At 36.8% G+C, this 24,438-nt stretch overlaps 1 protein-coding gene across 1 annotated transcript in view; it reads left to right on the forward strand.

The window, feature by feature from the left end:
• The window catches only part of LOC134841736 (uncharacterized), a 156,885-nt gene extending 138,188 nt beyond the window's left edge, over window positions 1-18,697 (forward strand). Inside the window, exons 13-18 of the mRNA XM_063857774.1 lie at window positions 8,934-9,187; window positions 9,922-11,409; window positions 11,802-12,071; window positions 17,057-17,124; window positions 17,418-17,679; window positions 18,050-18,697. Of these exons, the coding sequence (XP_063713844.1) occupies window positions 8,934-9,187; window positions 9,922-11,409; window positions 11,802-12,071; window positions 17,057-17,124; window positions 17,418-17,679; window positions 18,050-18,208 (2,501 nt within the window). The 3' untranslated portion in view covers window positions 18,209-18,697. The remainder of the gene's footprint in view (window positions 1-8,933; window positions 9,188-9,921; window positions 11,410-11,801; window positions 12,072-17,056; window positions 17,125-17,417; window positions 17,680-18,049) is intronic.
• The last annotated feature ends 5,741 nt before the right edge of the window (window positions 18,698-24,438 follow it).

Genomic DNA, 24,438 nt, shown 5'->3' on the forward strand with positions numbered 1-24,438 from the left:
AAACTTGTGTTCGGCTTCAACCCGAAAGGTGATTTAATTGCATCCAGTTGCAAATCACTTTAACTTGGAACTTAGGGTCCAAATGCATTGTCCCTGAGCTCCCTCTAACAGTTTGAATACATCTTTCTACCATCCGGACAAAAACCTGTTTAATTTCTTTCTTTTCATAAAACTCTTACCTTGCAACAGGTTTAAAATCTGATCAAGGATCCGTAGCTTCTGAATTGGGCGTATAATATAGCTGGAGGTACACTTTTGGAAGTTTGATAAATTCTTCTTCCCAGGTTCTTTTAGTGATCAAAGGTGATTGATATTTCGTAGGACAATCTTTTGCCACTTATATATATATATATATAGTTGTTTCACTTGCAATCCAATGATGGGCCGGCGAAACCAATTGCAGTTCCTCTTTCGGTGCAAACAATTCAGGTAGCGGTTTGATTGGTTTCAATATTTGGTTTTCATATTTTTATATTCTAAGCTTATTCTGAGCCTTATCTGCTATTTTTCCGAAACTTATTGTTTTAAGGGTGTATCGGTGGCCATCAGAACTAGACAGCGGAGTCTAACGTCGCTTTTTCGGTTTAAGCGATTAAGGGCCGCCTTCCGTATGCAGAATGAGATGAACACTCGGTTATCTATAAAAACAAAACCATTAATGACTGCAGCTTACTTCCAGATATGGCAGATATAGCTTCCTAGTCGTATGCATATTTCTCTATCTATGGCCTAGTAACACTACCTCAGTGGTGTCCACGGTAGTTAGGTCGGCTTAAAAATCTGCAACCAAAAAATTTAATAATCATTTTGTGAATGACTTTTTATCTGCTGAACGGACTGGCGTTTTTCTCGTGCGTTGATACGCTGTTCACTTGGCTCAATATGATGTTAGTTCTCAATGACTTTGTTGACTTCTTTGACTAAAGTTGGTTAAGATTTTGGCCTTTTTTTTCTTTAAACTGGTTGCTGATGTTATTTTACACCCTCTTTGGCCTAATTTGTTGAGTTACTTTTAAATGAGCTGCAGCGTTTCATTCTGCTCCGACTTCTACATGTGTCTGCCAAAGTTTGTTGGTTCGTCTAATTGCTAATCTAGGGTAAGTTAAAATCGCTATTTGAAATCTAAAAAATGTGATGATTTACAATATTTTTCAACATATTACGCTGGAGACCAGGAAAATTCTTTACAATTCAAGTTAGAGCAAATGTTTTCCTTTTTGATTGGCTGGCAATGCTTTTTGCACCCTCTTGCAAATTTACGTAATGAACATTGAAAAACTGCGTGGTAGAGTTGCTCAAATTTTATTGACTCAACTTACCGCCTTCGATTGAACTTATACAATTTCAGCAATCGACTCTTAATATATGTAAAATAAAATAATGAACCGTAGAAATTGATCTGCCTATCTTTTTAGGCGTGATTGATACGAAGAATTAAATTGCTTTCCTTGAATGCTAAATCAAAGGCTTTGTGGTCCATAAGGATTTAAGAATAGTTCCTTAACAATTAATTTCTGCCAAAAACACATTACTAGACTACTGCCAGTCGCTCTAGCTTGTTAGTAGAGTACTTATGTTCCGCTTGACTTAAAAACTTAGATGTGAAGGCACTTGGCGTCTAACTTCTTGGTTTTATTTATTGTTCCAAAGCGACCCCTAAGTCTTTCTGGATTGCATCACTCTTTCTGCTTGATGTTATTCATGCATCATAATGGGAAACTTTTGTTATTTTGCTCATTTTTTTCAGATTTCTGTGAAAATTATTTCTGGTATGTCTATCAAGATAAACGACTGTTTGTTGCTTGCTCTTAGTGAACGTCCTAATTGCTCTGTTTTTGGGTTTTGGGCTTAATCATGGAATAAGTCTTAACAAGTGATTCAGATTCCCATTGAAGGATCTGCCTTGATTCAGAGTTTTCAGTGGTGTTAGATTTAAAGCTGATTCAGTTTTTGAATGATTTTGCCGGATTCATTTTAAGACTAACTTTTCTTTAAACTCACGTTGGTTTTTTTTAGACGCAATTTGTTTTTCTTTTAGTCTTTCTGAGACTTCCTCCACTTTTTTCGTTGTGATCTGAAAAAGAACTTTCTGGAACGATTAGTTTTGTCGTCCAGAAAAAAGAGTGCTATTCGCAGTGTATTATCAGTTGCTTTTTTTGGCGTATCTGCGTGTCCTCAAAACCTTGTTTTGAAACTGTAGGTACCAGTAAGATCACTGCAGACAATATTGAAATTTCAATGTATGCTCGCGGACTCGTTTAAATGTAATGTGGCATCTGGAACTTGTTATTAAAAAGTTGTACCCTCATCGGTTCAGCATCTATCGCTAATTTAACTGAGCCGTCTTTTTTGCCATTGCGACTACTGGAGCTACAAATTTGTCCATGTGCAACTGTCCAATTTGATAATATGTGCTTCCTATATCATTTTTTTTTGCTTTCGCTCCCAGTTATGGCTGGATGAGAATTGCGAATTTGTTTCCTAAATAGACTTCAATGGAGACTTGAAAAGTGATTTTCTAATCTTACGAGTACGTTGTTATTTTTCTTCATGAATCAGTTCTTCAGAGTTTTGATTGCTTTGATTAAAATTTTCGTTTTCGATTGCTATGGTTTCTCTGATTTGAACTTTTGTCTGTTTGACTTTTGTTGTCACGATACCAATCTTGGGTTGTGTTTCTGATCCCAATTGCACCTTGTTCTTCTTCTGATATTATGAAGTGTACAATTTTTTGCTACCGAGTCATTTGAATGTATATCGATGACTCATGTACCAAATTTTCCGATTGAGTGATGGTTGTAATCAACGTTTTTTGTTGTATGATTGGGAACTCACGAATGATAATACTCTACCATTTTCCAACTTTTTCAATAAGAGATCTCTGGTTTTCTTGATTACAAATGATTGCCGATTTCTAGTGTCCCAGGTGGCACTGCATTTAGAGCTTGTTGTTTTGAGTGCTAACCTGAGGCGCTTTGTTTGGCCTCTGTCCGAGTCTTTGAAGTTGCAGTCCTTTTCCTTGTCTGAAAAATTGTTCTCGAAATTGAATTTTGTAGAGTTAAGATATTTTGCGAAAACAACTTTCTTTTCGCAACTGTTACATGATGAAACTATTTATTTTTGTTGTGGGTTGCCACTCCCACTAAATTTTGTGAGTTTTCTATTTCTAAGATTTTTTTGCTACGATTTTTTATTTTACCCTTGTTCCGACTTTGATTGTTTCGTTTGGATTCGGTTTGGGTTCTCTTTTTTTTTCAAACCAATTTTATTTTTGTAGCTAGAAACTTTTGAAGCTGAATTAATGTCACCTAAAAGGTACTGACAACCTGAGTTCAATTTTAAAAAACTTATATATCTTTAACGAGTGATAACTTTTAGTAAAGGTATGGGCGTTTGATAATTGCCATATTGGCCAATTTGGGCAATTAGCGCAAAATAAGTATCACCAAATTTCCCTTGAGGCATACTCTGCTACACCCTAACACGTCTTAACTATGCGTTAAGAGAAAATTTTCAAAAAACTTTGAAAAGTGTTGAATTTTTTTCAGGCTTTATCGAAATTTTAACAAATTTTTATCAAACAAAAACAAATACAGCCCGTTGCGTGTACAAGTAGCTCATAATTGTTTGACCAAATTCACAAAGAAAAGTTTGTTTTTCTTTCTTTTTTTTTTCAAAAAATTCATCGGAAAAAATTCTGTTCAACTGTTTCGAAAGTCAATTTTCACAATTATTGAATAATTTTTCATTTTTAGCACTGTCGGATTTCGGCACTGTTGAACGCCCCTCGTCAATTTCAGTTTACTCTTACTCGAGAAAGCCAAAACATACCCAAGTTTGGTGAAAGTTTCCAATTTCGACAGAACCGGTCGAAAAATAAGTTGAGCATGTCGACTTAACTTGTTTCCTTCGTTGTGGCATGCAAAGCTTTTTTCTTGGAAAGTTGAGACTTTTTAGATGAGACGATTTAATTTCTACTTCCAAACTTACTGGTACTGCCATATATTCTATTCGCAATACAGAACAATCTAAAAAAGTTTATTACATGAAACCGTATTGTTTTGCCTAGGCGATCATTCTGGCTTTTTTGACATGGGTTCGGACAAGTGAATAATCTCCCCCTGAATCAATTTAGACGGAGATTCTTCACTTGGTTAAAAGTAATATTTTTCAGCCAGTCAGGTTTGAGCATAGTACATGCAGGTCTCGCGATTTGCCATTTAGTTTTATGGAGGGGATTGCTCACTTGGTATTTAGGGGGTGATGACTTAAAAAACCGGCATTTTTTGAAAAAAAAAATGAAAACGCGCTCCATTTTCCAAAAACCCTAGATGTGCTTTTAGTAAAAACAAAGTTTATAGAACCCTTTATGATACAAAATAGGTTTATAATGACTAATTATTTGTCAACGTGTTCAATTCGCAACCTCTGGGCTGCTAATTGATTGCAGCGAGATTGGTAGCTAAATCTAGTCCATTAGAAAAAGATAATGTCGTTCACGTGGGGTCTTTTGTTCAGCCCTTTGTATAGTTTGACCCATTGGACTCCCCTTTTTATTACTAGTGAGGGTAAGCTGCGACTGCGTTGGTGCGATGATTAATCCCAATTTAGACTGTCACTCCGCCCATAAATATCTCTGCCGTTTACCAGCTGCACCCCCTGTCACTCACACCCATGATTACTCTCTCCGTCTCTTCTCTCGTCTTCCTCTATCTACCCTACTCGGTTTTAATGCTTCATTATTTCAACAACTGCAAATCTTAAGCTGGATTTTTAACGACTTCTTCCTATATGGTTAGCAATCTAATGTCTAAACTGCAGTTACCAATTAGAATAAATTGCCTCTAAATGATTATTAATAATTAAAGCTCTAAGTGAAGAAGTAGCATATGATTCTGCGAACGGTGTTTCCTTACCTTAATTTATTCTTATTCCGAAGTTTTTATTTGGATACCTCAATCAGGTTTATTGCTACACCACTGCTCGAGGTACGTTATTACAAACGATTTATGCAATACGCTCTTGGCTCTTACACAAGATACGCATGCGACCAACTTTTGAAGCCCTCCCCCTCGCATTTTTTGAGTCGCACGCAGGCATTGATACTAAAACTCGATAACTGGATACTGAAGCTGCAAAAAAATGGATACCCGCTCTCATCAAGGCATTACCAAAAATGGCTCTTTTTCCTTTTCCGCCCCACCTCACATAAGCGTCAATTTTATGGTGTTATGAGGGGTTTTACAAGGTTAATCATGGAGACCAAATATGTTTTTAATGGCCTAAATAGTTCGCATGCCACTTTTCGTAACATTCGGATAACGTGAACAAAGTTTCACTAGTAAAATTTTCCATGTGGGGGGGGGGGGGGGGGGGGGGGGGGGGAGGAAAAAGAGCCCCAAAAACTCAGAGTTACTGCTTTTTAATAGTAGTTTTTAAATAGTGCTAGTCAGGGGCGGATGTAGGATTTTCTCGAGGGGGAGGGGCGGATTTTGTCGACTTTTTTTTAGGTCGACCAAATTGGTTTTCGAGCTCTCCCAAATCACAAAAAACATTGAAAAAAAAGAGGCCACAAAGGCGTTGTTGAGCACTTTTTGGAAAATGTTTACCAAAAAGTCGCGTTTTTTCGGCTGGCACTCCCCCTTAATTTAAGTATATATTGGCGCCCAAGGCGCCTTTAGAATAATTTTAAGGTCCATCAACCAAAATTGGATATCTGAAAGTAGTTCAAAGGAGGGACCCCTTGGGTCATTAAGGGCTCGAATCCCCGAGGGAGGGAAAGGGTGTCCAAACCCCCCCCCCTAAATCCGCCCCTGGTGCTAGTATTGCGTTTTAAATGCTGCTACTAAGCACTCTTTCAGTCCATATTAGATATTATTAATTGTAACAGAGTTTTGTTTAATGTTTTTTTTTATACATCCAACTGAATTAAATTAAGAGTAATTTTTCGGCTTTTGCCAAAACCTTCCAAAAAAAGATCACAGGTGAAATATCTTTTCAAATTTAAGCTCAGGACAACAATTATCTTTGATTGATATTAAAAATTTTGGTCAAAATTGGCTGAGTAAAAAGTCAAAATTTGACTGAAGAAAAAAAATTTCCAAATTGCGTTCCAAATTTCAATTTAGAGCGCAGTAATCCACCGCTTACGCGTGTTTCAAGTACGCAATATGTCGCGCGCTAATTATGCCAAATTAGCAAAATTAGCATTTTTTAAACCCCTATAACTTTGCAAAAAATGATTACAGGTGATCTTGTTTTTTATTTAATCTCAGGAACACAATATCTTTTAGACCTAGGCATAAAAAAGCACCCCAAGATTTAAAATGTCCTCCATTAAGAAAAATGTCTTTCAAAGCTTCTAAAAGAAGCCAGTTAGGTAAGCAGAATAATTAGGGCTTAATCTTCATAAGAGTGTGCTTGCTTCCATTTTATGAATTTTTACGAAAACAAATCCAGGCATTTTCAATTTTAAGGTCAAATGAAAAATTCAAAACAAAACAGTTTCTACGATTGATTAAAATATAAACTAAATGTTTTCTCCTTGCTTGCGTTCAGTAACAAAACGCTCAAATTTTTATTTAGATGTTTTTTGCGGCCGGTAAGATTTGACGTTGACATAAAACATACCCGAATTGATTTTTGCTTGTGGAACGTGAATTTGCTTGGAGAAGGCAAGCATAAATATTTGAGCAAAAAATCAACTTTGTTTCTTTCAAATATTTCACTTGATAATCTTAGAGAAAAAAACTTTTTTCTTTGCATTTTTTTGCACAAATATTAGAAAAACACGAAAAGTTCAAAATTACAAATCAGAAAAGACATGTTAAACAAGAATATCTGGTTGTTGTGAGAATAGTTCAGAGTTTTCCAACCAACATGTTTTCTATTAGAAGTTCAAAAATAAGCAAAAAAATTCAATTTTCTTCAGCAGTCTTTGCTAAATTGTTTTGGAAAGGGTTTAATAAACTTGGTAAAAAACTCAGAAGGAAAACTACATAAAATTGCAGTAGAACTTGCGGTAAAGTTAAATTTGGTGACTTGCTTTTCTTCGGGAGTCAAATTTGGGAATAAAATACTTAAAAAACCTTACGCCATAGTTTTTTCCGGCACTTTGTGAAGTGGTCAAAACAAAAGTTGTAATTTTTCGGAAAACTCTGCATGCTTTTAAGCTACAATGTATTGTAAAAAATTATGTGGAGAACCATTTTTGCTGCTCTTTAAAAATCGAACCTTCGGAAGCTTACTGTGCATTGGAGTCAATGAAGACTACTCTAATTTCGTCTCTTTTCGGAAAAATTTCAACAAAAAAAGCGTTTTTTTTCTGATAATTTTCTTGATATATCGAAATAAAAGTTTCTAGAAAACTATTGAATTGAACTTTTGTTTCACTAGTTTTGCCATATTTCGTAGTACACTTTGACAGAAAAAACTAGCCCAAAAACTCATTGACAGATACGTACTTTCTCAAAAACATTTATCAAAAAGATAATTTGTGGTTTTGGTATCTTAAGGGTGCCAAAAGAGCTCGATAACCTAATTTGTCGGCGAAATGAAAGATGAAAGAATAAGTCGTCCACTTATTGAAAAAAGTCAATAAGCCTCTCACCCTTCAGGCCATTCTAGGTTCACCTATAATAATATCTGACTCCGAGTGATTCCGCCTCTGCCTGTGACGAACGCAACCAATACATGTCGTTTCATTTTTTGAGATTTGGTATCTTAGAACATTTTCATTTACGTTTTACAATCAGCTTAATTTTTAGTTTAACCAAAGCTGAAGAAGTCTTTCTGCTAAAAGATGCCCTGGTTATTAACAAGTGTCCTATTTTATTTAAAAATCCAAAACCTTTATTGATGCCTGTGTCCTCTATATATAAAAGGGGCTCATCTGTATTCAAGATGATCCCTCTCACTTTTTTGCTCCCTGCTCTTAATCAAAGCTAGATGGGTGCGAATATTGGGGAATGTTTTATAGCTGGTGTATAAACCACCCAAAGTGTAAGCCAGGTACCCTATGAGCCAGTCGCAAAAAATAAGAGTTAAATAGAAATTATTATAATTATTAAACTAACAGTTACAATAATAAAGCAAGCTTGAACTGAAATGACTCAAAATTCGGCTGTTTTGTAAACTCTGCTTATTTTCGGTTCGTTAAACTTTCGGCTGGTTTGATCTGTTCACGCTCATTTTACAATTGCACTTTTGGCGCCAACTCCCATTGCTTCCTACCACTAACGAGGCACATTTATGGAGAATGAGAGAGGGCTGCTCGTTCTGAATTGTAGCTTTATGACAAAATCAAAGTGGAATCAAAGTGGTCTTGTTGTTTTAATTATGACACACCACAATATGGAAAGTGTCACTATAACGGATTCGCAATGAAAAATGAGAGGTCAAAGTCTAGTCATGTTTTTGCCAATATTTTTGTTCATAAAAAACTTCCCCTTCCAAATTCAATTTAACCGTCTTTAAAAACAACAGATAACCAAAATTTGGTTTAAAAGCTTGCCTAATCTATTTTGAAGCTACTAAAATGTAAGGATCCTTTCACTTTTTATCTGTTTATTGTCTTCTTTTCTGTCAGTTGTCACAGCCTTATAGTCAAGTTACTTTAACACAATTTACCCATAAGGGAAAGGACAAAGGAGTAACATGCGGAGCCTGTTGAACTATTTAAGGAGAACCGCTGTTGCATCCCTTAATTAAGACCTCTAATCTTTTTAGGTTATTTTTCTGGGTTTGATAATGTTGCCTCGCCCTTAATGAAATGAGCAAGGATCATGGTTTGTCTCCATCCACCGAACTTTTGATTACAAGTCATGGGTTAGAGCCTTTTCAGCCTGCAGATCAAACCTTAAAAATATATAAAACTCGATTATCATACGATTTTGCTTAAAATTGCGAATTTAATTAAACGTTTAAATATTTAGGTGAGTTGGACAAGGTGAAAAGAGATCGCAATGTAGAAATCGAGACCTTGAAAGAAGAACTGAGAATGCTTCGGGACGACAACCGGCGTCTTATGGACTCCAAAACGAACTCCTCCCATGTCAGGACCCCTGTCATTGCCCCTCCCCATGACCTCGGAGGAGCCCCCACCCCCTCTTCATCTTCTGCTGTTCCAGCAGGGGGATCACACGCACAGGAAGAGGAACTGGATTGGTACAGAGAGCACGTTCGAAAGGTAAAAACATATTTAGAGCAAAGCTTACCAAATGATTTTCCCCTAAGAATGTAAAATCAAATAATCTCGTAATATCGACCAACTCAAAAAAAAACATCAGTACCATCAGTAGATTTAATTTTTTAGACCCTTGTGAACATTAAATTTTTGTACTCAACAGTACAAAACTACTCAATAGTTTTCAGAATTAATGATTATAAAGCAGCCTTTTCTATTTCTTGTTGCTTAGTTAGGCGCACAGCTAAAAATATTAAAGTCTGTTATCACACTCTTGCAATTGAGATGCTTATCTGATGATATCTATCTTCGCAAATGGACAATATTTTCCCTCTGGGATGCCTAAATTGTGCTTTGACTACTTTTCCCAAGGTTCAACTAAGAGTTCAAAATATTTCCTAAAAGCTCTATATAAGTTTAAAAAATCAACAAATAGTCAGTGTTCATTTTAATCAACTAAGTTTGACAACTGCTCCTGAGATAGTAGGCAATGCATGGTCATGTTTCAAGAAAACTCTGTGATGTTGTCTGAAGTAAATATTTTGTAGTTTTTTAATTCAGAGCTTCGACATTTTGGAATTTCTAGTGATATTATCTAGAGTACATTTTATAGGTGAAAAAATGGGTTGTATTTTATCTTCATGAATAGGTCCTCCTCCTCCAGAAAAAGTTTCAGGTCCTTAATATTTAAGACTCGCTAGTCGGAATCGTTAGAAATTCTATAGACTTAATTTTAGGTCAAAGACGCAAAAGATCGCGAAATTATTTTACTCGAGACTGAACTTCGAAAAGTCAGGCTGGAAAAGGACAAGCAAATATTGGAGCTGAAAGAAGAACTGAAAAAATTAGAAACTATGAAAAGAAGTGAAATTGCTGCTTCCAAACGAGATATGCAGGTGCTACTTGAACAACAAGAACGGAATTGGAAAACAAAATTCTTTGTCAACAGTTCTGAGAACATTCTAGAACAAGCGCCTACGCATCCCTCGGATTACAACCGGCCTTCGGGAATGAACTCTTCGTCTAGGAGTCGGGCATCGCCGAGAAGCGCAACCGGCTCTGATAATGCCGATGATTCATCACCTTGCTACCGAACGCCATATCATGCTCTAGAAGTGGCCAAAAACGTCACATCTAAGCCTTCAAGCGCATCAACCTTGAAGCCGTTCAATCCACCCTCTAACGCGCGAACTTCAATCGCTGCCGCGCTAGATCCCAAGCAAGGCTCTTCGTCAACGACAACCCATCATCGCCGAAGTAACCAAGCGTCGCCGACGGGAACTTCACTCCTAACCCAACGAGCACTCGAGTCAAAAGAACGAGAAATCCGAGAGCTCGAAGCCGAACTTGCCAGATTACGCGAACGAGTTGGACCCATTTCAGGTAACCCACTGAACGTCAGTGCACGCGGATCGCGAAGCCGGGACTCAAGCACCTCGAGAACTGAACAAACCTTGACTGTAGACAACGGTGAGCAACACAACTCTAGACATGGTTCCTCCGATAGCAATACAATGCCACGCAAACACAAACGAGACCATAGTATGGACAGATTGATCATGAAACATCATCAAAATACGCGGCATCATGTGCCGAGAAACACGCGTGTAGACCACCATATCAGAATGCATAACGGTCCTTTTACCTCTCAGCATGTTAGTATACATAGCAACAGAAACCCTTTAGTTGGTGCAGCACCAACAACAACAGGTAGCGAAAGCGACAGTGGTATTAGCTCAACGAATCATACTCCAAAAGACTATGCTAGCATACAAGGTCCGGAACCTCTAAATCCCCTCAGATCATCAAGTACGATTACGTCATCGAGCTACTCTCGACCAACTGTCAAGGCATCCAGTGGAACCACTGCACAGGCGGGACGCCTCAAATCCACAGCTAAAGTGTCCCCTTCCGTGCTTCCAAACAACCTATGCGAGGAAATTGAACTTCGCGAAGACCACATTAAGATACTAGAGTGCGAGAAGCAACGACTCGAAGAGTGCTTAACTTCAAAAGATGAGAGAATCCGACTTCTCGAGGCCCAAGTGACATCGCAACAGCAGACGACGTCGTCCCAGATGACAAGTCGAAGTGGCAGTTACCTTCCCCATCACCAGACGGGTACCATAAATGGGACTGGGTTCTCCCAGTTGGACTCGGTAGACGGGTATGACAAAGATTCTTCCATGCCAGACCACAGCCATTTATATGCACCATATCATCGGGTTAGTCTATTTCAGCGAGTTTTCATATCTCCTGTTACGTTTTTGCTCTTTTTAAAATCTGAAGCCTAAAAGGAAGTTTCATTATTTTTTGTTGTGTATTATGGAATTATTGATTGTATACTTTTGTAAAAAAAAATACTATAGAAATTGCATGTAATTCGTAATTCGTAAGGGGTGCAGTAGCTGTTCTCCGCGAAGAGCTGAACAGCTCGTATGTTTGTCCAATCCCTTGTGGATAAATCATATTAACATACTTGAGTGCATTGCCCTTTTCATCTTCGTACCTAAGTTAGTTTGATTTTTTGAAACTTCAGTCTGGAACTTCCTGTCTCAAAATAGAAACACCAGGCGCAAAATATAAGAAAGATTTTATGAATGTACCGTAACTTCAGAATTCCTTCGAAGGAACGTACGAGGAACTACCCGAAGTGAGCAACAACAGCGTCTCACCTCCCCCTCCCCCGCCAATCATCCGCAGTCCCTACCCCCATCCGGTCAGCAACAGGGTCACAAACAGCAAGCGACAGCAGACAGACCACAACACTACCCTGCGGGGATTTGTCAGCCCAGGAGGGGTAGTGGGGTTGAACCAGAGTGGTGCTAATTGTGGGGGTGACTCAAGGCCATCAATATATGCGGCTAAAACTATCCGAAAAACAACGGTAACTTTCACTTTATTTTTTATGTGCATGCGCTTTTCCCTTACCAATTTGACAATTTTAAGTTATCAAATTTCTGAGCAGTATCACACTTTTTTTTAGAATTTCCAATGGTTGCCTAACTGGTTTTCACGAAGTTTTTGTACAGAGCCAAGCTTTGTCCAATTTTGCGTGAGCTCAGCTATAAATTAAAGCTAACACATTGTAATTGAGTCTGAAAATCTCAAAATTTTCACCAAATTTATCCTGACAAGGATTTAAAAATTTTTGAAATAGCATTAGAAATCGGAGTTACGACTGAAATGATCTCAGCATAAAAGGTGGACTCGGTAGACGGGTATGACAAAGATTCTTCCATGCCAGACCACAGCCATTTATATACCCCAAAATTGATTAAGGGGGTTAAAATATGAATACCCAGGCTTATGCAAAATTAAAAGTTTCAATAGAAAAAATTGATTAAATATACATTAATTTAGTTGAGTAACAGCATTCGAATGCAATCCCACAAAAATATTGTGGAATCAAATTTTTTGTACGTTTTGTTCAAAATGCAGATTTTAAGATAACTAATTTTCAGGATTAATACATTCTTGGGGAGGACATTCTACGGTAGTTCACTTAAGGGGTTAGATAAGTGAAGCAACAATCTTTGTAATTAATAATGCCAACCTACAATGGCTTGCACTAAACACTAATTGGTGTTAAAAGTGATCACTGTAAAAAATAATCACCAGCACTCAGTAAAAAGAGAAATTAATCGATTATAATATAATTATAATTGTATACCTTGGTTCAAAAAAAGTGGCCGCTGAAATAATAGATTTTTCTAAGCATTGAGCAAACAAAATAATATAAGAAAATATGAGTCTGTTGCGTCTTTGTCTTGCCTATTCAGTCCCAGTCCATTTCTCCACAAATTTTCCTTCGTTTTCAAGACACTGGCCCAAACGCGTCGGGATAGAACCCATCAAATTTTTTCTTACCGCTGGCAAAATTACATGTTGAGATTCTTGAACATACTGAATTAGTTCGTCTTTTGTTTTCGGATTTTTCTTCTCAACAAAGGATTTAAGCATCATCCACACATTTTCCACTGGATTAATGTCTGGAGAATTGGGTGGCCACTGCAAAAATTGTACCGAATTTTCGGCAAAAAAATCTTTAGTTTGTCGGGAAGTATGGGGTGTGGCGCCGTCCTGCTCTAGTATCCAGCCATCGGGAAATAATGCAGTGGCGTAAGGAATAAAGTCACCAACAATTTCGCAGTACTTGGAACTATCAATTGTACCTCTTTCGATGATTTTCATGTAAAAACCTTTACTCGATATTGCTCCCCAGACCACAATTTTGGGTGAAAACTTCGGGAAACCTTTTCGCGGCGTTTTTCGATAAGAACTCCAAAGCTTGATTTTATTCCGATGAAGTTGGAACATGCACTCGTCAGAAAGCCAGGTTTCTCCGAAATTGAAGTTCTTCCATGTTCTGCAAAATTCGATTCTTTTTTGCTCATGGACCGGTGTGATATTCGGGATGATTTTTGCAGTCTTTTTCTGCACGCCGGACGATTTCAGAGCTCGGAAAACTGTGGATTTACTGACGGATGTCCTAGCTAACTCGTTATAACGATCACAGACATTTTGAGTTGATGCCGACGGAGATTTAAGCGCAATTTGACATAAGCGTTTTTTCTCATTGCCAGAAATTTGGAGAGGTCGGCCGCTTCCTTTCTTTCTTTCCAAGGTTCCCTTTTCTTCCAAGATTTTTATGTTACGTCGGAAACTACGCGGTGGCATTTTCACCCGTTTCGACAGATATTCACGTTGTTTGGAGTCGTTGACATAGAGAAATTCAAGTAAATCGCGTTTCGCTTGCATTTCAAAATTTTGTGTTGAAGAATGATGTGTAGCATTTTCATTAGCTAAGTACCTGTCAATTGATTCACACGGCGACAAAGTCTGTTCAACTTCTTTCTTTTTTATTTTTGCCACATTTTGCCAAAATTTGCCGCTTTCGAGCTATACGCATTTTTCAAAAATATTGCCGCGGCCATTTTTTTTGAACCAAGGTATACTTCTAGCAAAGTTATAAATAATTATAAGCGCCAATTTTAGATGTTGAACGATTTATAATCCATTACATTTTTGTTGACATTTTAATGAACTTTTGTTCCGACTTTCGATACGAAAGTAACGGAATATTTGTGCTCGGGGTGGGTTTTTTTTTCTTCAGACAAACTTCGACTTTTTAACTAGCCATTTTTGACGGAATTTGTTTATATCATTCGAAAGGTAATGTTGTCCTGAGCTCAAATTTGAAAAGATATTTCACCTTCTTCATCATTTTTTGTAAAATTATGGGTGTTTAAAGATTGCCATTTTGGCCAATTTGGGACAATTAACTTGCGATAAATTTCGCGCTATTAACGCGTAAGCGAGATTTAATCCGTCTTAGAAATCGTTCCAAATTGGTTTGACGAAGCTTATTTGCCATAACTGATTTGTTACAAGGAACGAAATCTATCCTTTTGTACTTTATATGGCGTATGGGGGGATGATTTTCATTAAAAAATTCAAATTTAAGAAAAAAAAATTTTCATTTAGTTTTATTTTTTTAAAAAATTTTTTAATGTTATTACTGCTCCATAAACCTTAATAGGCAGTCGGAACATTCAGGGCTTCGCCCTGATACGAGCAGTCTTGTAATCAATTATAATTGATTATAATTTTACCGAAAATCTCTTATAATCTCTTAGAATCTAATATAAGAACTGGCATTATTGTTCCGACTTTCGTAACGAAAGTAGCGGAATATTTGTGCTGGTGTGGGTTTTTTTCTTCAGACAAATTTCGACTTTTAAACTAGCCATTTTTGACAAAATTTTTTTCATCATTCAAAAGTTATTGCTGTCCTAAGCTTAAATTTGAAAAAGTATTTCACCTGTGATCATTTTTCGTATAGTTATGGGTTTTTAAAAATTGCTATTTTGGCCATTTTGGCCAATTTGGGACAATTAACGCGCGATATATTTCGCGCTATTAACGCGTAAGCGAGATTTAGTCCGTGTTAGAAATCGTTCCAAATTGGTTGAAAGAAGCTTATTTGCCATAACTGATTTGTTACAAGGAACGAAATCTTTCCTTTTGGACTTTATATGGCGTCTGGGGGGATGATTTTCATAAAAAAATTTAAATTAAAAAAAAAAATTTCATTCTCTTTTTTTTTTATTTAAATTTTTCATGTTATTGCAGCTCCATAGAGCTTAAAAGGCAGTCGCAAATTTCAAGGCTTCGCCTCGATACGAGCAGTCTCGTGGATAATACTAGTTCAATTTTCGGTTTTTTGATACATCGACTTTTTGCCCTTGCACTGTTCATTTGCCGCTTTTGAAATTGCAAATCTCGCGTTTGAAAACAAAGGCAACATTAAAGTAAATTGAACAGCAACTATTCAAATTGTGCATGCTAATCGGCTTAGATGAAAAACTCTACGCCCCCAAACACCTGCTACCTCAAAAAATTTAAGTAAGCACTTGTTTGAAGTTTAATAAATAGCGGGATAGCATCCTGTCAGGTAAAAATTTTGAAGCATAGGTTGCAACTTGAACCTATTCACGATTTATCAATTTACACATGATAACCCACTTGCTCACTCTAAAATTATGTTTTAAACGTTGAGTCCAGTCTCATGAATTCTTGCTTATCTACCAGTTGAAAAATCGAATCAGAACGTTGAACAATCAAAGCGATCTCACTCTGATCAAACGAGCAAAACAAAAATTTTCAATCACTTTTTTCTGAAGCAATCTGAAGTGCTGATAATCAATCAGATAGCATATTTGCTAAACTTTGAGTTTTGAGACTAGTTTTATTGTGACCTAAATTGAGTATTTTTCGGAGAACGATTCACAGCAAAAAAATAACTTTCAAAAATAAATTTATGATTTGTTTGATTCAATATTCAATCCTTATCAAATTATTAGGCAGGTTTTGTATTCATGTGAAAAAAACCTAAGTTATAGCTCCATTTCTCAATATGAATTGAGAGAATAACTTTTTGGTGCATAGAAATCCAAATAGAAAGCATTGTGTTGCAAAAGGGATCAAACTTTAGAACAATTCCAATAAATTAGTGCTTAATGGCTTCAATGCTGTTTTACAGCTAGGAGTCAATATGAGCAATCTATGCATCAATCGATGAACATGAAAGGTGAGATTCATTGTTTCTCTTTCGACTATTTTGGAAAAACGCCTGAAAAATCGATATAAGCCAGGGTAGGATTTAGGGGGGGGGGGGGGGGGGGGGGGCGTACGCTTTCTCTCAGGGATTCGATTCCGTCACCAACCAAAGTATTTAATTATGACATCCATTCTGGCCGATAAACCCTGACATAATATTTCTGAAGGACGCCTTGGGCGCCAAAGTATACTAACTTTGAAGGGGAGCGCGCGAAAACTCAATTTTTTGGTCAACCTTTTTTTACTACGTCGACCAAATTCGATTTACTGAGCCCTACCAGAACACTATAAAGACCCTAGTTTGAGCACTTCTTAGAAAATTGTGACCAAATTTCGGCTGGCGCTCTCCTTCAAAATAAGATTAAATTCTTGACTAGAAAAAGAAAAATTTTAGAGTTGGTCGGCCGAAAATGGATGTCATAAAATAAAACGAAAGGGTCGGCCCTTTGCTTGGCGATTGAGTCGCATCCCTGAGGGAAAAGGCGTCTGCCAACCCCCCTTCCTAAGTCCGCCCCTGGTTTTACCAATATGTATTTTTAATGATTGGTTCAAGTTTGAATTATTTTCTTCGATCACCCTCGCTTTTATCTTGTCGTTTTTATTATCTAAATTTCTTCATTTGTCATTTGTTTCCCTTTCGCTTTCTTCGACAGTTTCTTTTGCGTTTTAGAGAACTAATCGAACGAAAGTGTGTTGGAAAAAACAACGTTTTCACGTTTTTTTTCGAGTTGAATTGGATGTTTTTTCTAGGCACAGCAGCGATCGGCTACGGAGGAAAACTCGAAAGCAGGCAGAGGCTTCAGTGAATCACAACACAGGTAAGTTTCGCAGAAGTGGTGAGATGAAACGACTAATGCCTGCTTAACTTTAAGCGGAAGGTTAGTGGTTCGAGGCCCGTTATGATATGTGATCGCAGCTTAGAAACTGATCAAACGCTCCCCTTGCCGGAAATAGTCAAGAATCAATCAAAAAGGTTATTTATGTTAAGAGCAATTTCTATCGTGTTTTTCTATAGACGGCTTCTCTTTGGAAACTTTTCTAAGAATTTGCATAGAAATGTTTTAAGAAAGTGTTTTTAAAAATTTTTAACCTTCTTTTTTACGTGGTACAGAAACCGTGACTCACATGGGAGTAGTGAGTCAACAGTCTCTCCGACAATCGAGCTCTTTTCCGACTACCAACAGTCGAGTCACTTCGACCAGCCACTCAGTTCCCAACAGCACAATGACAACTCACTCGGCAGCCAATCAGATTCGAGAACCTTCGAGGCTCTCACAGTGGCGACTGGGGGAAATGAGAGAGAGCGAGGCAGTGGGGATGACCAGTCGAGCGATTGGGCTCAATCGGTGCCCTCCAGGAATTCGGCTTTCTCAGTAAGTCTCAAAGCGCGCTAAAAAATTTCAATTTTTCCCAGAACCTTTATCGAGCTTAATGTATTACCAGAGACGACAAATTTTTGTTCATGGTTGAATGGTCCCAGTGTCATCCGCCTCCTCAAGGTAAGACCGGTTCTGGCAAAATGGACGACTTCGATCTCCTCCTACACGGCAGCAAGACCGTAGATAGTAAGGAGAAGTTAAGGCAGGGGCAAATTTTTTCTTTTGAGTTTGAAGACCTTTCAGTATCTTGTCTTTGAAATTAATAACGCATCAAGGAAAGTGACAAAGAAATCCAACATGGATGAAACCAACATCAACATCTACAGAATGAATAATCCAACATCTAGCTGAAATTGTTTTGCAGGCCAGAAACGCCCGTGCCAACAATATCCGGACCACAAACAACAACAATACCAACAACAATAACCAATTTCTTCTCAATCAGTCATCCGAACTCCATTCCGATGACGTCACGGCCCGTCAGAAAGTGACATCATCCAATTCTCCAGCCCCCAGCAGCTAACAGTGAGAATAGTTGGCAACAATCGAAAACAGTAACAATCCAAATCGGCCCTTCAGCAGGTGTAATATGTTATTATATAAGAAAACTAATTAACGACAGACTGATACCAAAATTGATGCCACTTAATTTATGCTAATTTGGATAAAAGCTGCCCCTCTTTTTCAAAAATGATAATTTGCAAAAGAATTATTTTGTAACGTTTTGTAAATTCGCAATTCAAATTTTCCAATGTGCACAATACCGATGTTATTTTCATTGAGCTATCCTAGCCCACTTTAAGCAAACAACTCCTCAATTTCATAAGACTAATCGCGTCGTGTGAAGACTTGAATGGCTCCAACACCGTTTTAGGGTTATAGAATGAAAAGATTTATCATTTTTAAGTCGCGTGGTTAACTTTTTGTGTGGTTATTCATTTAATGTAAAAATGATTGTGCTCAAAGTAAGGCAAATTTCGCTATATTCAACAAAGACGGTGCAAAAAACGTAATTAACTTTTAATTTCAAAAACCTAATAATTTTTGAATTTAACACAAAATTAAAGAAGTTATCTAACGATTCAGTTGTCTCTTATTCGGTTAATTTTATTTAACACCTGTGTATCATTAAGAATCCAAGCATTCAAAAAGCTTTACGCGCACCAGAGTTTCATGGATAGAATTATCATTTATATTATCATCGCCCGTACCGAGAAAATTCTTTATTTCTGACGTGAAATACTGGCTCTTTTCCAGTTTCCCCCCTTCAAAATACCGAGTTTTATGTTTGTTTTACGTGTTATTACGGCTAAATTCGTGATGTTACGCTGTAAAGTATGAAGAACAAATCTGTTCAGAATTGTCGATTTGTTCACCACGCCAAATTTCATTGCATTATGACAATGTTAAATAGACTTTTCAGTATTGAATTTGAAAGGGGGGGGGGGGAACTGGAAAAGAGCCGAAATACTTTGCATCTAATCTAACTTCTGGTCAGAAATTCTTTTTGAAATGTTTAAATAAAGCATGGATTTTCTTTGAACAATTTATTTCTAATCCTAATTCTGATCAGAAATTAGCTAAATCTAGGCTATTTCTAGCTACAAAAAGTCTCCTGGTGGGGCTACAACCCCTGACCTTCTGACTCCTAGACATTTGCTCTATCCTCTAGACTACATCCCTTGATTGATTAACATAGTTTTAGGAGAACAACATTGTTATAACAAGTGTAAGTTTGCATTGTATTCGCTACTGCTATTGTGTGCATGTTTATCTCGTTGCGGTTGAGCAGTGAAAGGATTTCTGGTTATTTCTTTCCAGAAACTGTTTGTTTCTAAGCTAGAAAAGAAATAAATCACTTCTCCACGGAAAATACGAGAAACTATAGGCCAGATAATCTACATAGAATTTCTATCTAGAAAAACAGCTTCCGTTGGGTACGGGCGTTTATTTTATCGTTATATAGTCAGTCTTTATGAAAAAGATGCTTAAGATATTATCACACACTAATCAATCTTTTTTCCTATTTTATCTTTTCAAAATCATTTCCCTCATACAGGGGCGGATCTAGGATTTTCTCTAGAGGGGAGGGCCGATTTTGCAAAAAAATTCGAAAAAATTGTCGACCTTTTTTAAGGTCGACCAAAATTATTTTCCGAGCTCTCCCAAAGCACTAAGAAAACCCTGTACTGGCCAAATTTTCTGCGCCGCAGGCAACAAACTTTTGAAAAAAAAAAACAGACCAAAAAGGGGTTTTGACGTACTTTTTTGGAAAATTTTAACCAAAAAAATTGCGTTTTTCAGCGTGCGGTCCCCCCTCAAAATTAGTATACATACATTTTTTTAGTTTTCTCACTTTTGATGCCTTTCATTTACCTTCCTACGCGTACGTCCCTCAGCGCATTTGAACCCCCCTAGCTTCAGGTCTACCACAGCCTGACCTATTTAACACTTGACCTCTAGCTTCAGGTGTACCACAGCCTGACCAAATTTTAAAAAAATAGACCGCGATTTCTTGCAAAACTTTTGTTAAAAAATATCATTCATCCTAATTGATTGTAAAATGATTGTAAATCATTTAAATTGTTCAAAAAATGAAATATAATAGATTTAATTTCATTTGAAAATCTTGAAGGGTAACTATAGTCCATTATAAGGGTGACATTTCTACAGTCCGTGTAACTTGCATTAATTTTATTTCTCCGAAAATGAAAAGTTCGTTTTTTTTCTGGCTCCGTGATTTCATTGCGACTTTTCCAAATCTATGTTGGCTATGTTTGATATTTGAAAGCTTTGAAATTCTGGTCCGGAAAGTTTTAACAATTTTTTAAACATATTTTTTAAAATTGAGAACTATGTTTCATTTTTTAAAATATTCGAGCTGCTTTTTTGTGCCTAGTTTGGACAGATCAGTCCAAATTTCACAAGATTGTGCAGTTAGCACAGAATGTTCCAAACATATTCTTCAGAAACAAAAAAAATTTCTCAATTTGATGTCGTTTTTTCTGCCTGTTGTAATAAAAAAGTCTGAACGAAAAAACATGATTGAGGGGTTTTTCACATTCATAGTAAAAAAACGAAGTGGAAAACATTTTTTGTAGAAAAATGACTAAAAAAACGAAAAAAAAATTGTTAAAAAAATCAAAAAGTTTTCAAAAAAATTCTCAAACTTTTTTGCAGAAAACTTTTGAATTTTGAAATTTTTGATTCCCAAATTGGCATTCAAAACTTCGAAATTAACTTTACTCGAGTAAAACTTTATTTTCACGGGTTAAATTAAGCATAAATAAGCTTTTGTAAGCATGTTTAGCCTCAACTTATTAGCTTGCAGTTATACCAAAAATCAAAAAGTTCCAAACAGGTTTTTCTCAAAACAGAAAAATTTCTGGATGTTAAAATTGAGTTCTAAAAAAGCTTTGCTATGGTATTTCACTCGACCCATTCCAATAATTCTTTGTGTTACCTGATTTTGCGTACACAACCAAATACAAAGTCCTCCACGTTTTTCAAAAAATCGGATCAATTAAAAAGCTAGAAAATTTTTTAAAATAGCTTTTCAATCTTAAAAAAAAAATTATGAAAAAATACAACATAGTTTTTGATGTTTTTCCAACAATTTCGAGTGAAAAATTTTTGCTTAATGAGTGCTGCTTTTTGCAACAGTCACTCCAGGGGAGTTGTTTGCCGCACACCTGAACTTGAAAAGTTCCCATCCATTTTTGAGATGCAAGGGGGTTACGGTAGCGAATAGTTTTTTTGTATGAAATTTTCAAAATCTGATTTGTTATTTTAACATTTTGTCGCCAAACCTTAAGCAAAAACCAAACATTTAAATCATTTTAATTTTAAAAACAAGTTTTTGCTCCGACACATTCTCAGACGGTCGAAGCAAACCGAACCATAAATAGCAAACCTCGACCCGGCTATTGGCTTCAAATGGCGCAAAAATTTGAAATGGATTTTTGGAAACAGAGAATTTTGAGGTTGAACTTAGTTAGGTTCAACATCAAGAAGGCCATATAAATCATAGCTTTTTGCCCGATTATAACGACTTTGCCATGACTTATGTACATATCGTGGTTTGATGTCTGGTCAGTACTCTTTCCCGTATAAACCAGCAAAAGAATAAGCCAGCTACCATACAAACCAGCCAAAATTTATTATACCACATTGAAGATATTAACTTTTTCAATTCAAATTTCGAAAAGTTTTTCAACTTCGATTATTTTTTATAAAGTTCTGGGGGTTTGAAAATTGTCAAATTTTCGATGTTCTGGACTTAATTATTTGCGCTTTGAAGAATTTATTCATAATACTGAGAGCGTAACGCAAATTTCTTATCCATGGTGAATTATTCTACACAAAAAAACTGTTCCAAATTGAATTGACGCTAGCTAATTAGTCGTAATAATTTCGTATGGTTCAAAATTTTTCACTTTGATTTTGTTTAAAATGTTTAGGTTTTCAATATTTTCTTTTTCCCAAAAAATATTCGATATGAATTAAGAGACAGTCGAAACCTTCAGGGCTTCCCTCTAATACGAGCAGTTTTGTTGCTCCGACTTTTGATACGAAAGTAACGGAATATTTGTGCTCGGGTGGGTTTTTTTTTCTTCAGACAAATTTCGACTTTTTGACTAGCCATTTTTGACGGAATTTTTTTTTATCATTCAAAAGGTATTGTTGTCTTGAGCTCAAATTTGAAAAGATATTTTACCTGTGATCATTTTTTGTAAAGTTATGGGGGTTTAAAGATTGCCATTTTGGCCAATTTTGGACAATTAACGCGCGATATATTTCGCGCTATTAACGCGTAAGCGGAGAGTTAATCCGTCTTAAAATTGTTCCAAATTGGTTGAAAGAAGCTTATGGATAATTGAATTGTTACAAGGAGCTAAATCAGTCTTTTTGTACTTTAAATGGCGTGTGGGGAGATGATTTTCATTTAAAAAAATTCAAATTTAAAAATTTTTATTTTTTATTTTTATACATTTATTTTTTAATGATATTACTACTCCATAAAACCTTAAAAAGCAGTCGGAACATTGAGGGCTTCGCCCTGATACGAGCAGTCTTGTTTAGTTTTTAGGTAGCAATTATGCAGCAGTTACTATTTAGGTAGCAATAATGCAACAGTTACGAAAGTAATTCAAATTTCACTCATGAGGCGCAACTTCCTGCTAGTTTATTTGCCCTGTGCATTTGCGCAGTAGCGGATTTAGGGAGTCGGACGCCCCTAACCCCTTTAGGGATGCGACCCTCTGCTAACCCAAAAAGTTCCCACTTTTTACTACTTTGTACTGATTGTACTGGCTGACTGACCCTAAATTTTTTAAAAGCGCCTTTGGCGCCAAGAACTAATTTTGAGGGGGAATGCGCGCCAAAAAACGCAAGTTTTCAGGGGCGGATTTAGGGGAAGGGGGCGGGGGGGGGGGGGCGGACGCCCCCCCCCCCTCAGGGATTCGACCCCCTGCCGACCCAAAGGGTCCCCCCTTTGATATTTTTTCAGAAATCCATTTTTGGCGGACCGACCCTAAAATTTTTCTAAAGGCGCCTTCGGTGCCAATATATACTAACTTTGAGGGGCAGCGCGCGCCAAAAAAAACGCAATTTTTTTGTCAAAATTTTTCAAAAAGTGCCCAAAAACGGCTTTTTTGACTGTTTTTTCAAAAATTTGCCTGCGGCGCAGAAAACTTTGCCAAAATAGGCGCAAAACAGTGCTTTGGGAGAGCTCAAAAAATCAATTTGGTCGACCTAAAAAAAAAAAAAAGGTCGTCAAAATTTTGGAAAATTTTTCGAAAATCCGCCCCCCCCCCCCTCGAGAAAATCCTAGATCCGCCCCTGCAAGTTTTCCGAAAAGTTCCTAAAACGCTTTTTTGGCTTGTTTCACAAATTTGCTTGCAGCGCAGAAAATTTTGTAAATCAGGGTCTCTTTCTAAAGATTTGGGAGAGCTCGGGAAATCAAAACGGTTGACATAGAAAAATTCAAAAAGGTTGACCAAAATATTCCAAAAAGGTTGATCAAAATTTTTCAAAAAACAGGCAAAAAAACGTTTTTGGGGCTTTTTTGAAACCTTTGGGGACTTTTTCAAAACAACTGCGGCTTAGAACAAAGACACCTACAGTTACACTAGAATCCACAATCTCTCTCGAGCACTGAAAACCGTATCTTTTCTCGGATGTTATAACAAAAACTTTTCAGTGGATTACAGAGGTAAATTCTATCGAGTTTTTAGGTTCAACTTTCTGCTAACTTACTTAAAGCTGGAGGTCTCACATGACGGGAATCAGCATCGAGTTATTCTTGGGTATCCATTAGATTAGTCAACTTTCTCAATCTTTATGAGAATGACCCAGATAACCTGCTCATTGTAAAGGGTAGAAACGCACAAAGTAGGATGGAATGAAGTAACTGCTACTTGTGACAAGTTCATGTTGATAAAAATTTAATGCATTCGTTAAAACTTTATAGTGTACTGTACAAATAGCGTCAGAATTTCCAGGGATCAAAAAGTGAGTTCTGCCTTGAACTGAATTGGATAATCATGAGATGTTGCCTGACACGGTTTCCGAAACGTTGAATGGTCGATTAGATCGAAAAAACTTAGTGTATTGAGGTCTACCGCAGTGCGTTGATGAATTACCCAACAAAGACAAGTCAAAGATACAGCCTGTCTATTTCTGCCTCGTTTCGGTTCTGAGATTGATCGGTTTTGGGTAGCTGGTTGATTGACAACAATTTAGTTTATACAT

The sequence above is a fragment of the Symsagittifera roscoffensis genome, chromosome 3 (genome assembly GCF_963678635.1).
Source record: "Symsagittifera roscoffensis chromosome 3, txSymRosc1.1, whole genome shotgun sequence".
Lineage (NCBI taxonomy): Eukaryota > Metazoa > Xenacoelomorpha > Acoela > Convolutidae > Symsagittifera > Symsagittifera roscoffensis.